The sequence below is a fragment of the Miniopterus schreibersii genome, assembly GCF_964146895.1.
Source record: "Miniopterus schreibersii genome assembly, chromosome: 15".
Taxonomy (NCBI): domain Eukaryota; kingdom Metazoa; phylum Chordata; class Mammalia; order Chiroptera; family Miniopteridae; genus Miniopterus; species Miniopterus schreibersii.
Genome location: NC_138115.1, coordinates 31818774 through 31831703, shown reverse-complemented (window position 1 = coordinate 31831703; position 12930 = coordinate 31818774). Strand labels below are relative to the sequence as shown.

The 12930-nt window shown below is 43.9% G+C and overlaps 1 protein-coding gene across 1 annotated transcript in view; it reads left to right on the top strand.

Annotated features, from left to right (window-relative positions):
- The window catches only part of NEK11 (NIMA related kinase 11), a 132634-nt gene that overhangs the window by 61633 nt on the left and 58071 nt on the right, over positions 1 to 12930 (top strand). Inside the window, exons 11-12 of the mRNA XM_081159842.1 lie at positions 1865 to 1958; positions 6145 to 6259. Coding sequence (XP_081015968.1) covers positions 1865 to 1958; positions 6145 to 6259 — 209 coding nt within the window. The remainder of the gene's footprint in view (positions 1 to 1864; positions 1959 to 6144; positions 6260 to 12930) is intronic.

Below are 12930 nucleotides of genomic sequence, written 5' to 3'. Positions count from 1 at the left end.
GCCAGCCTCCAGATGAAGCCTCATTGTTGCTGACCCCTCTGTTCATAGCCAGTGAGAGGGTGAAAAAGGCGACTTCAGGATCTGGACCTCAGTCCCCCTCATTCCCTGGGTGCTCGCTGTACCCCCCTGCCTGCCGGGTCCTGGCTGATCCGCAGGGAGGAGCAGGCACGGGCAGGAAATCGTTGGCCTTGGGAAGCAGTCGGGAGACGGAGCTCTGTTCTGCCAAGTGCAACCCTTTGAAACGTCTGCGCTCAGGGCAGTGCTGCTGGTGGGACTGTCACTGGTAATTAGAGTATTTCCATGGAAAGGGGAAATTCCCAAACTCTAGACTCCAATTTCTCACAGACTGATTTTTCAGTTGGGGGGTTATTCCGTTTCCTAATTTTTCTCCTTCTTTCTTCTTCTGCCAACTTTTTGGTAGCTTAGAAGCCCCAACCAAGACCTAGGGAGACAGAAAAGACCTGAAACTCAAATCTGTTCATTTTGTCACCTTGTCGCTGTATCTAAAAAATGATTTAGATCTATCCTTGTGCTTTCAAAGAATATCATGATGCACCAAGTAAGAACCTGTGAGATTATTTTCCCCTTAAGACATGTTTTCTTTAATAAATGTGGAAAAAGACTTCCTTCAACGTGATCATGGGTGGTAGGGTGCTGGGAGATGTTTAACAACCACCTCTGTGGTTGTGAGGTGAGTGGGGCTGCGGGGAGTGACTGCTAATTTGTTTGCTGATTTCTGTGGTGTAAAGACTCCCATTATGGCCAATTTCAAGCTACCAATGTGATTATCGACTGTTCAGTTGGAAAGATATGTATGCAATCTGCTCTTGGGAGCCAGTACAAGTTGGTTTCTGCAAACCACTATACCACTGAATGTGGGTTTTACTAGGAAAATATAGTCACATAAATTGTGTGAGTCCTTACATCAACTCACCATCCCAAATCTGTTCTAACACCTCAGAAATGGCAATATATCCAGGTTATCATGACTTATGTCATTGGTTGAGGGTAAAAGGAAAATTTAATAGGAACAGATTAAAGACTATTTAATTACTTACCACCATATTACAAATTATTTTTTCAGATTAAAACTTTTTTATACACAAAAGAAAAGTCATATCTTCTACATGACATATAATATTTTCCTTATTTAAAGGCAATGGCTTTTTAGTAAAGTTTGGTCTTGAATTTATGAATGACTTGCATTGGAATTGTTTTTTATTATTTCTAGAATTTGAGAGAGGTCATGTGTTTTAGCTAGAAAATGGCTCTGTTGTCAGAAGGGTTATAATGAATTCATTTTATAGACAAGAAAATTTGATCACATGGATGTTCAGTGACATTTCCAAAAAAAAAAAATCTAAGTATAAAGTAATTACAAAAACTCAAATCAGTCTTCCAGTTTAGTAACAGATCTGTTAAATTCAGCTCTCCTGTGGTAGAGAAAATGTGTCTGAGAAAAATTCCCCTGCACAGTGAGACTCATAGTCTTTTCCATAAATTCTTTGAAATGTTGCTCTATTTCCTTGTGTAGTGTGTTTTTTCCTTCCTGAAAGCAGTTATTGGGTTATTGGTATGTGCTAGGCACTGTGCTGGGACAGACCCTGTCATTACAGTCACAAAACACAGGGATCAGTACCGTCTCCTTCTGTGTTTTAGGGGTTGTAGAGCATCCTCGTGTGTGCTTTAAGGGAGCATTGAGCGGGTGCTGCGCTGCACACACATCTTCAGGAGAGGGAGGCCCGTTGGCCTGCCTTTCTATCATCCCAGTTTGCTTGTTGAAACAGGGATCACACTCACCTATAATATAGATGTGGTTTTAGCAAATTGAGGCTCTTTTTCTACATTTGCTTGAAATTTGCAGAAAGCTTGTGGAAGAAAAATATGAAGAAAATAAGAAGCGAATGCAAGAATGGAGATCTCGGAACTTTCAGCAGCTAACTGTCGATGTGCTCCACGTAAGCACTCTTGTTTTACATTTTACAGAAAACCTTTCCCTCAGACTTTTCAGATTCATGCGGCCAGTTGGGTAGGAAGAGGGATAGGTAGAAAAAAAGCATCCGGACCCGCCTGGGGTTTGGACCCACCAGGGAGGATGCCCTGGGGTTTCTTTAGAATATAAGCAACAGTTAATGACTGCACTAATTCAAAGCAGCTCTACTCAGAGGTGGGCAACTGGCTCATCCAACAAGTACCGAACGCCTACTGTGGACAAGCTGATCGGTGCTGAATGAACAACTGATGTAAAAATTATGACCTTTCAGAACAAATACGTGTATACCTGACTTGGGATTTCAGTCCCACTCTTGTTGCTTTCTCTCTTTAGTCCATGGTCCTCTTTTTCACTTAGATTTTATTCTTTCCCCTTTTATTTTGCCTTCCACCTATATCATGCCTTGCATTGATAATCCCATTCAAACTTTGAAGAATTGCCATAGATATCCAATAATAAACAGTGTTGCAGATTCACATGAAATGAACCCTAAATTCACGTCCTCTGCATCCCAAGACCCTGGATAGCAAATCCTGTTTTCTTTGTGTCGGCTCTGGTACATAAGGCAGTCTTTCTTCAGAGTCATATTTGCACAGTAGACATCAGCACCAACCCCTAGCTCTTCTGGTAAAAGCATCTTGGGAAGGAGTCATTTTTATCGTCTCAAATCCTGTTTGTTCATTCATTGGAGGGCGCTGCATCTGAGGGAGATTCCTTCCTCCAGCAGGAAAAACCAAGCCCCCTGAGGCTGTGGGGATGATCCCTGAAGTCCGAGGGTGCTCTTTCTGCTATCACTCAGTAATCCCAGGGCTCCAAATCCTGGGTATGCGGGAGCTCCAGCAGAGCTCACTCAGCCAGGCACAGCCTAGGAACACTTATTTTTTTGCCTCCCTCTGAGAGGTGATTCACCTTTCTCAATTATTTAGTGGTTGCAAGTGTTTCAAAGTTCTGAAAACTAGGATCATTGGTTCAAAGTTCTGAAAACTAGAGTCATTGGGGGATCCTCAAGTAACTTAAGATAAGATTGAGGCCATAATGTAGGCAGAATGTCAGGAGACTTTGTTAGGGACATATTATCCCATAGAGCAGGGGAGCCAGATAGTCCAGATCTTGGCCCAACTTAGACAAAGGGGATTTCACACAGATGTTATGAAATCCCAACTCCACATTGTCTACCTGCTTCTTCCCATTGCCACCCCTTTCCATCAGCAAAGGGTAAGGGAGCGGGGGGGGGGGGGAGTGCCTGATGCTGTCTCAGTCAGAGATGTTGGTTCGTTCTTTGTTCTTCTAAGATTTAGTATCACCAACATCTTTGGCCCTGAACTTTCCAGAAGCCCGTTTCCTAAATTTGCAGATGATGGGGGCAGGAAATGCTCCAGGCAGATACGTGGCTCTTGAAAATGGTACCCTCTTCCAGCTGTTTCAGCTCTGCAGGCGGCGTGGCTTAGCCCCACGTCCAGGTCTCCCGTCTTCCTTTTGTGCAATTGCATCAGTCATTTCCTTCTGGCCCACTGATAGCACCCCACCTCCTCCCTTTCAAATGGCACTTCCTCTTCAGGAAAACCTTTGACCTCTCAGGCCCACAATCAACTGGCCTTCCTCCAAATTCTTCTGGCCTACAGCAATGTGCCTCAGACTTCAGCATCACCCGCTGGTCTTGTTGAAACGCAGACCCTGTCTGGGTGGGGCCTGGGATGCTGCATTCCTAACAAGCTGCCTGGTGATTCCGATGCTGCTGGTCTAGGACCGCAGCGGACAGAGCTGGGGCTCTTGGAAGCAGCAGTTCACCTTCAGATGAAGGAAGGCCTGGAAGAGCCACCTGTGAATAGACCTCCTCACAATCCCTTTCGAAAAAAAGCATTTAATGGGAAGGGAAGAAAAGCAGGAGCGACCTGAGGGAAGGCTTTCTACTCCTCCTGGAGGAGATGCAGGGAGGGGGCCCGATGAAGGGGCAGCTTTAATCACATTCACAGCACCCCACCTGAGTGAGGTGAGCAAGGCGGGTTTAATGACATCCAGAGAACAAAGGAGGGGAAACAGGCAGCCGAACACTTTGCCTAGGGGCTGAAGGGTTTTAAACACTCAAGGAAAGACATTGCTGAGCTGAAAAAGATAAAATAAAGTATAAGAAAGGAATCGAATTAATCAGATGCAAGTCGCTAAAGAGAACATGATAAAGGAGGAAAGGAAGGAAGAGGGGCCTGTGCCTGCCTTTCCCCATACACATATTTCTGAGTTAATTTCTGCCTGATCTCACTGGGGCTGCTGCTTCCTTCTCTCTCGCCAGCTGAAGCGAACCTCTTTATAGCTCAAAAGCAGTTGTAGGCGATAGAATCAGAGTTAGTGGCTATGTCACTTCTTAAACATATTATGAAAAGAATTTGTGGCATTTAGGAGAGTGGTTTGTTTTGTTTTTTAGACCCTAACTGGCAGGGCCTTTTATTGTTGCAGTCATTGGCGCCCCCGGCCATTGACTTTCAGAGAGAGTGGAAGGGAGGGGGAGAGAGAGAGAAAGAAAGAAACATGGATGTGGGAGAGGCACACTGATCGGTTGCAGCCCAGGTAGTGCCCTTGACTGGGAATCAAACCTTCGGTGCATGGGCTGACACTCTGACCACTGAACTACACTGGCCAGGGCACAGTCATTTTCTGCTTGGCTGGATCTGGACTCTGAAATCTTGAAGTATAGCTGAATGTGGAATCAAGTTAGGCACTGTTTCTTTAAAGATGGTAGCTTAGGCCCTGGCCGATGTGGCTCACTTGGCTGAGTGTCACCCAGCGCACCAAAAGGTTGCTGGTTTGATTCCTGGTCAGGGCACATATGTGGGCTGTGGGCTCGATCCCCACTAGGGGGCATGCAGGAGCAGCCAATCAATGTTTCTCACATCAATGTCTCTCTCTCCAAAATCAATTTTTGAAAAACATTAAAGACGGTAGCTTAAAAACCAACTACCATCATACACACAATAAGCCCAGTCTTTGTTTTATCCTGTGGCATGTATAGTGGGAAAGTATCAGAATTGGGTTTCTGTGAAAAGTACCTAGCAGAGCAGGTCTCCACACGTGAAATAGTAACACAGACCAAAGATCAGAGCAAGTCCTCTTTCTAAGAGAAACCGTTACAACAATTCTGTCTTTTCCTCTCAAACAGAACCTCTGCAAATCAGTCAGTTGAGAGTCCAAATACTTATTTTCAAATAATTTCTGAAGTACCCATAAAAGTGCATTTCACGCAGTCTCTGTTCTTGTTCTAAAAGCTCTTCGTGTGCTATCGCTGATCCTTGGAAATTCGAAATCAGCCTCACGTTGTGCGGAAATTACTATGCAGCACGACCAACGGACTTCTTAAAAATGTTTTGTGACCGCATTTTCACAAATGCTGCACCACAGCGTGTCGTGCCTTTTATTTATTCATGCAGGATTCGTTTGAACTTTCCTTTCTATTTTTAATAAGAAGACACTCTTGGAGTAGTTCTGCATAAGGCCATGCATCAAGGAAAACAGGGCAAGTCACCATCGGCTCTAGGTTGTAAACACACACACACATACACACACACACACATCACTAAAGAAAAGCAAAGTGCCTTATTGAAATACCTATTGATATAGCTGAGAAATTTAACTTTGTTTGAAGTATGAATTCTTTCATGCGACCTCTTAGGTCTCTTTCATTTAGGAAATTGGAATTTATAGAATCACAGAACTTTTACAGCCAGACGTGAATTTGGGAGGCGTCCAAATTAATACCTCAGCTTTTGAGATGAGGAGACCGAGCGGGGCTGGCCTAGAGTGAGGTGAGGTGCGTGTGGTACCCACGGTGCATACTTGAAGGAGGGACTTGTTCTCAGCCACCGATCGGTGCTGCTCTGGCACGAACCTGGACGTGTGTCTCCTTCAGCCCCGCACGCCGGGCGTGCCACTCGCCTGAAACCGAGGCCTCACCTTGGGAGGTTAAGATGTTTTGCCCTATTTATTCAAGGCAGTTTCTCGTGTCCCAAGCTGCCTTCTTGAAATTTGAAACTGTGAACATGTTTAAGGGAGAGGGTTCAATAGGCTTTTGTTGTCAAATAGTCTTCTAAATAAAAATGTTTCATATGTGGTAGTGCTCTTTACTTTAGTGTTTCTCACGAGTTGTCAGTCACCTTCCACAGGAATCTGATGACCAGCCTTCGGAGAATGTGCCCGAGTATCAGCCCATTCCTTGCCGGGACCCCGGTGTGCCCAAATCAAGCGCAGAGGACACCAGAGCTGACCTTGGAGACCACGGTATGACTTTGCATTGTATTCAGAAGGTTGCTTTCAGCTGGCACTTGGGTTGGGGTAGCTGGCCCTGCAGTAGGCCTGGCCGGCCTCTGAGAGAGGCCTAGCTGTATGTGACCACCTTCCACCCGTTTTGCTGGAGCTGGGCTGTGACCAGGATGAAAAGCACAGAAGCGAAGGGGTTAGCCGTCCTTTATTTCTATGTAATAGTGAGGCTGAGCCAGAAGCTCGCACCAGGCGAGGGACCTCTGGTGCGTAGAGATAAACAATGTTGTCATTAACCTGACTCTGGAACAGCGTAGGATTGTGAGTGATCTGAAGCTGTTTCTCTCTTCTGTAAACGGTCTTCCTGGGCCTCATAAATTTAAAGAAATGAAGTCAGGCTTTGGAAAATCAACTCTTTGGATGTGTAATCATTGCCAGAAAAAAAATGTGCTCAGAGCTGTCACTCAATAGCAGAGATACATCATAGCCTAATGGCTGAAAACATGAGTTTTAGAGTAAAAAAGCTGGCTGTCAGGGAAGCCCCTGGCCACTTAATCTCTCCTTGTCCATGAAACAAGAATAATACCTCCTTCAAAGGTTGTTCTGAAAAACAAATGAGACTGGCCATGGGGTGTGCTCTTAGCTCAGTGTCCAACACAGTAAGAGCCCAAGAAAACAAAGTAGTTTATGACTCTGAAGGGGAGGGTTATGAAAGTAGGGTTTTCTCAATCTTGTACCACTCTCCCCAGTGTCTAGGAAAAAGTGCCAGGACATTGTAGATGCTCAATAAATATTTTTTGAATGAATGAATGAACGAATGAGTGGATGAATAAATGAATGAGGGATATGTTAGTCTGGACTTCTGAGAAGGTGCCAAGTTGGGACTAAAAGTACAAAGATATTACCAGGGGAAATGCTTGCATGAAAGGAAGCGGGAAAGGAGTTGGAAAAGGCTGAGAACCATCAGACCATGATTCAAGTTTTATTCCAAGTGAAGAGAGGAGGTTCGGTGGCGTGTACTAGTCTCTGAGGCAGCCCACGGCAGCCGAGGCAGCAGGACGTCCTTAAGCAAAGTCGGCTGTCACAGGCCTGATTTTGTACCTGCTGCCCTCTGGCAGTGGCCCTTGGGTGACTGCAGGGGTGAGTTTCAGAGCACAGCAGCTGCGCCCTTGGCTGATGTGCTCCATGGCTGGAGGTCTGTGAGGTGCATTCTCCACGAGAATAGCTGCATAATGGGCCAGCCGCTCTCTCTGGCAGTAGGTGAGTTCTCTTCTCAAAGTGAGAGTGAGAGTAGTGAAACTTGGCTTGGCTGATCATCTCAGCCTAAATTTGCATTTGCTGTCTCCCTGATTGAGCTGTTGGAGCTTGGGTCGCCTCCTTTGGCTGTGGCTGTAAGGAGACTAGCACCTGATGCTCCTGAGGTTGGCATTTGCCAACTGTTAAAATGGTGTCGTGGCGGCCATCTGGTAGCAGATGCCAATGAAAAACAGATATGTATATCAGATGGATTTGTATCTTAGACTCCTTTCAGGCAATTCTTGAATATATTATTTGTTATTTTCCACAAATAGAATTTGGGAGCGTAGAAATATTCCATGGGCCTTTCTTTCCAAGAATATAAACCTGAAAGTTAGGCCACTGGGTGGCACCTGATATGGATGGCTTGCTGCTCTGCAGGAGGGCAGGGCCAGCGCTATCTGTAAAGAGGAAGCCTCAGGATACTATGTTGAATGAGGAGCCTAGGATCAAGAAGTCTGGGCCTAGCCTCTGGGTGTAAGGATGAAAGGTACTTATTACTCACTTTATAGATGGGAAGCCAAAGACATTAACTCATTTGCTTCAGGACTCTAAAGCTGCTGCTTACTATTGCAGCACCCTCCCCCCATCTCCATCAAAGTGTATATATTTGGAGGTGGTAGGTAGGAGCAATAGATTTGCAAGAAACACAAGCATGTCTAGTGAATTGGACTTTCAAAAGGCAGAGATTATTTGTGTGTCTCTATACAGATTATGTGAGCTATAGTAGCCAAATTACTCCTCAGCTAGCCTGCCACAGGTCCCAGCTGCTACCAGAAGACTCAAGCTGGTGTCCTTACCTCTCCTTTTGTCTTTTGTCACGGAGGTTTCAATATGGTAGACTCTGTATTGATATACCGGCCAAACTGGAAGTGGTCAGATCTACTCCTTTGACTACCATCTAGCAAGAGCTATAAGGAAACACACTTAGATGTCCATAATAAGCTCTAAAATCCAAAAACGCATAGTACTTTTAGTGGGGCCAGTTTCCTTGTAAAATACGTTAAACATCTCCTTTATTTATTCTTCTCTAAAGTTGTATTTTCTAAATTCTCTTCTTTCTTAAATATTAAATTGCAAAGAGACAAATAGGACTATGAAAATGTAACCTTTGAGTTGATGATTGATGAGAAGGATGGTGGAGAACTACCGGAGAGTGAGTGATCACATAGCTTAATCAGGAAACTCTCAGGCATGAGATTCTGGGAGGTGCTGATGAACCATGAAGTGGTTATTATTTTCCCCATTCTCTTTGGCTTTCAGAAGACTTCACTTCAGACGTTCAGCACTCAGAGGAAGTGGTTTTGTTGTTGTTGTTGTTTTATCTGGCATGTGTATGTAAAATAAAATTATACAGTCATCTTTTTTCCTTTTTTAAAAAATATATCTTTATTGATTTCAGAGAGAGGAAGGGAGAGGGAGTGAGAGAGAGAGAGAAACATCAATGACGAGAGAGTCATTGATCAGCTGCCTCCTGCACACCTCCAACTGGGGATCGAGGCCGAAACCCAGGCATGTGCCCTGACCGGGAATCAAACGGCAATTTCCTGGATCTTAAGTCGATGCTCAACCGCTGAGCTACACTCAGCCGGGCTACAGTCATTTTTTAAGTTCCTATACCAAATATTTAATCAATCTTTGATGTTGCATGGAAAATTCCCTCTAGATAGAAAGAAGATAGGGTAAGGCATCATTTAAGTTTGATATGCGTTTAGTTGACTATGGCTGATTTAATCTAGCCAGAGTCATGGGTAACTATTATAACCAAATGTGAAAGCACAACTGGAACATTAAAGAAATTGCTCCTTTAAATATTTATATTTAAATCCTCGTATGTAAGGCTGATGGTTTCTTGCACGCTATTAATTTTTGCCATGCGCTTCATTGCACTAGAGCCTTATCTCGGCAGCTCACCGCTGAGTTTCGGAACAGAGTTTTTTCAAAAGCTAGAATAGTCTGAGACTCCCACTCTGCGCAGGGCTCTATCTAAACCCAACTGTTCAGATGCGGCGGCCTCCCTGGCATAGGTCTTGGCTGCCTCCTGACAGCTTGACCAGCTGTCGCCTCTTAATTTTCCTTTCAGCCACTCCTTGAGCAAAAAAGCCCCATTCCCTGCCCTGGCCAGGGCCTCAGTCAGTTGGGGCACTGTCCCATACACCAGGGGATGGCGGGGTTGTTCCCAGCCAGGGCGCATACCTCGGCTGCGGGTGTGATTCCGGGCCCGGCGCACATGGGAGGCAACCGATCGAGGTTCCTCTCTCACGTCAGTGCTTCTCTCTCTCTCCTCTCTCTCTCTTTCTTTCCCTTCCTCACTCTAAAATCAATAATTTAAAAAAAAAAAAAAAAGCCCCTTCCCTGTGCTAGGAGAAAGCTCGGACCCAAGAGGGTCGTACTTTGCTTGCCCGAAGGAAGTCCACATGTCCTCTCCATTTCTGGGCTGTAGGCTGCTCTGTGCTTATGGTGTCCTCTCTTCCTTTTACATGTCCAAGTGGAAATAAAGTGATTTAAGCTCCATTACACAATGACATATTTTTATTGTTTTAATTTTAGAAAAGAAAACATCTACTGACTGCAATTCCACTTCTATATAGGTACCTTGGAGAGATGAAAGCGTGTCTACAAGATCTGTACACAAATGTTCTTAGCAGTCTTAATCATAGTACCAAAAATTAGAAACAAGTTAAGAGTCAATCAACAGGTGAACGGATAAACAAATTTATAGTTTATCCATGCAATGGAAATCTACTTAGCAATGAAAAATAAACTGTCAGTACATAAAACAATATGAAAGGCTATCAAAACCATTATGCTGAGTGAAAGAAGGTGCAAACAGAAGAGTTCATATTGGACGATTCCATTTCTATAAAGCTCGAGAGCCAGCAGCACTTATCTACATGATGGAAATGAGGCCAGTGTTTGCCTGGGGGTTGTGGAGGTGGAGACTGACTCCAAAACGGCACAAGGGATCCCTTTGTGGTGACAGAAAGTTTGATACTTTGATTGTGGTGATGGTTACCCAGATGTATATATTTGTCAAAACTCATTGAATTCTATACTTTAAATGAGTATATTTCATTGTCTATAAATTATACCTCAATAAAGTTGATAAATAAAAACATAGATGAGATATTCAGAAAAAGAAAGTAAAAAGAAAACATCATAAATAATGCCCATCAGTCTTTGTTCTAGGTAATGAATGACCAAGAGAAACTTGGGTGAAGTCATGGAGAGAGTAAACAACCGGGAAAGTCTCTAGGTGTTACTTGGGACACAGAGTCCTTAGTCTTGAAAATGATCATGGAGTTTTATTCTAATATCAACTGAACAACATTGTCTTCTTCTACAAGAGATGTTAATGAAGTTTTGGGGTCTTCTCTCAAGAGGAAAGTTGACTATTTAAAGATTAGGGGCTGAGATCCCTCCTCTCCTCTCTTCAGTCTTTATGGTGGGAGGGCTCACACTGGCATGACAGGGAACCGTCCCAGCAGGTCTCCAAGGACTCATTCCCATTAAAGCAACCTGAGCATAAAAGATCAAAGAGTAATACAGCCCAGACTCCAAACGGCAGCCCAGGCAGAGAAGCTGTGGGTTTGCCTGGCTCGCTAGCCCTTGGAGAAGACCAAATGCCACTTCTACGTTCCTAGAGGTCCCACCTCTTCCGGAGCATTTGATAGCTTAAAGGCTTGATTTATAAACAAATTGATGGTGGTTTTGTTTTGTATTTATCACATATTCCACCGAGTCATATTTGTGTTTCCACCTGACTCTCATATTTACTTCCGCAGTTACTCCCTAATTTTCTGAGCTCTAGAGGATAATTAGAATAAATCTAATATTGAATGAAGGTGTGCTGACTCTCCACCCTGGGGCATATTTAATAATTCAGAGCGTTCCTTCCACATGACAAGCTGGATAGGTGCCCCTAACTGAAATTTAAAAGATTATATCTAATATGAAAAATTAAAGTAGATGCAGAATAACACCTGCCCAACCAGCCACTTCGCTGTTGTGTCCTAAGCAGGCATAATAGAGGTAAGAGGAAAATCAGTCCCCAGAACATCAGTTATTCATAAAGAAAGTCAGCACCCATGGACCTCTCAAAAATAAGTTTCTCACCTGGGAAAGCTGTATTTCATTCCATGGCCCATCCCTTAATGAAATATAAATTATACAGTAATTATTAAACTAAGGGTCCTGCTGGTCGGGCAGAGAACATCCTTAAGTGGCCTGGCTTGGCCTATTGTGTTTCAGGTTTGGACTTAATCATTTAAGCAGAAAATTGAATAAGCATCATCATGACTTTAAAGTAGGATAGAACACAAAATATAATAGACTAAAACCTCATATAATGCATGCTTCAGACAGCGTTTTGGACATGCCACAGTACGGTTTTCCTTTAGTTGATGAAATTGTTTTCCATGCAGGGTCATTTCACGGCTGTACTCAGGGCTCATGTACCCAGTCCGATGCCCAAAGGAAGCTAAGCTGCCATAGAAAACGAATAGAGCTGTATCGAACAGCGTCAGCTTTCAGTCCAATAACCGTCTTTGATTCATATGCTGATTTGTAACAACAGGAGTGACTGAAATATTTTGCTTTGGTGTTTAGGGCAGACTTTAATTTAGGTATTTGTGACAGATATTTACATTTGTCCTCCCTGATCTTCATTGAGGGGTTTTATCTTTTGTTTTGTGGCAGTGAGGGCTGAATCACTATCAGCACCTCCTACATTCACTTGTCAAGCTCTTTCATTTTTTGAAAGCACATCTCCAGGAAAAAGAAAAAAGCTTTCCAGCAAGGAACAGTAGTATCTAATACCTTTTGTCATTCATGACTAACAGCATTTCCCAATGTCTCTGTTTCTCTTGCTTCCGAAAAAATATTCAGAATAGGAAACTTACAAAAAGATCCAAAGTGATTGTCACCTCTCATAGCAGTGTATCTGTCTGTGAGCCGGATAATGAAAAAGTCATCTTTTCTGTGTCTGTCTGAAGAAAGCATATTGGAGATGCTGCCAGCATTTGCAGCCCCCCGGCCAGCTCGTCTCTGGGCTGCAGGGAGGGTGCTTCATAAATTCATCCTATCGCTCTGTGCGCTGGCGCCCACGTGGAGAATGCAGTATATGGATGTGGAGTGTAGCTCTGCGGACCCAGCTTCACAGCTAACTTTGACCCTCCTTTCCTGCTGACCTGTGACTTGTCTGGGTTTCCCTTTCTGGCTTTAAATGATCAATGGGAGTTCCTTCTTGATGACATTCCATACCTCACCTCTTACTGGCTAAGTACATATTTGTGGATGAGTTTCAGGTGCCTGCAATCTTTCATGCATTTTGCACCTGGGCGTTTTGGGTTGCAGAGATGAAAGTGACTTTACAGTTTTTGTATCTCAGGTTAATT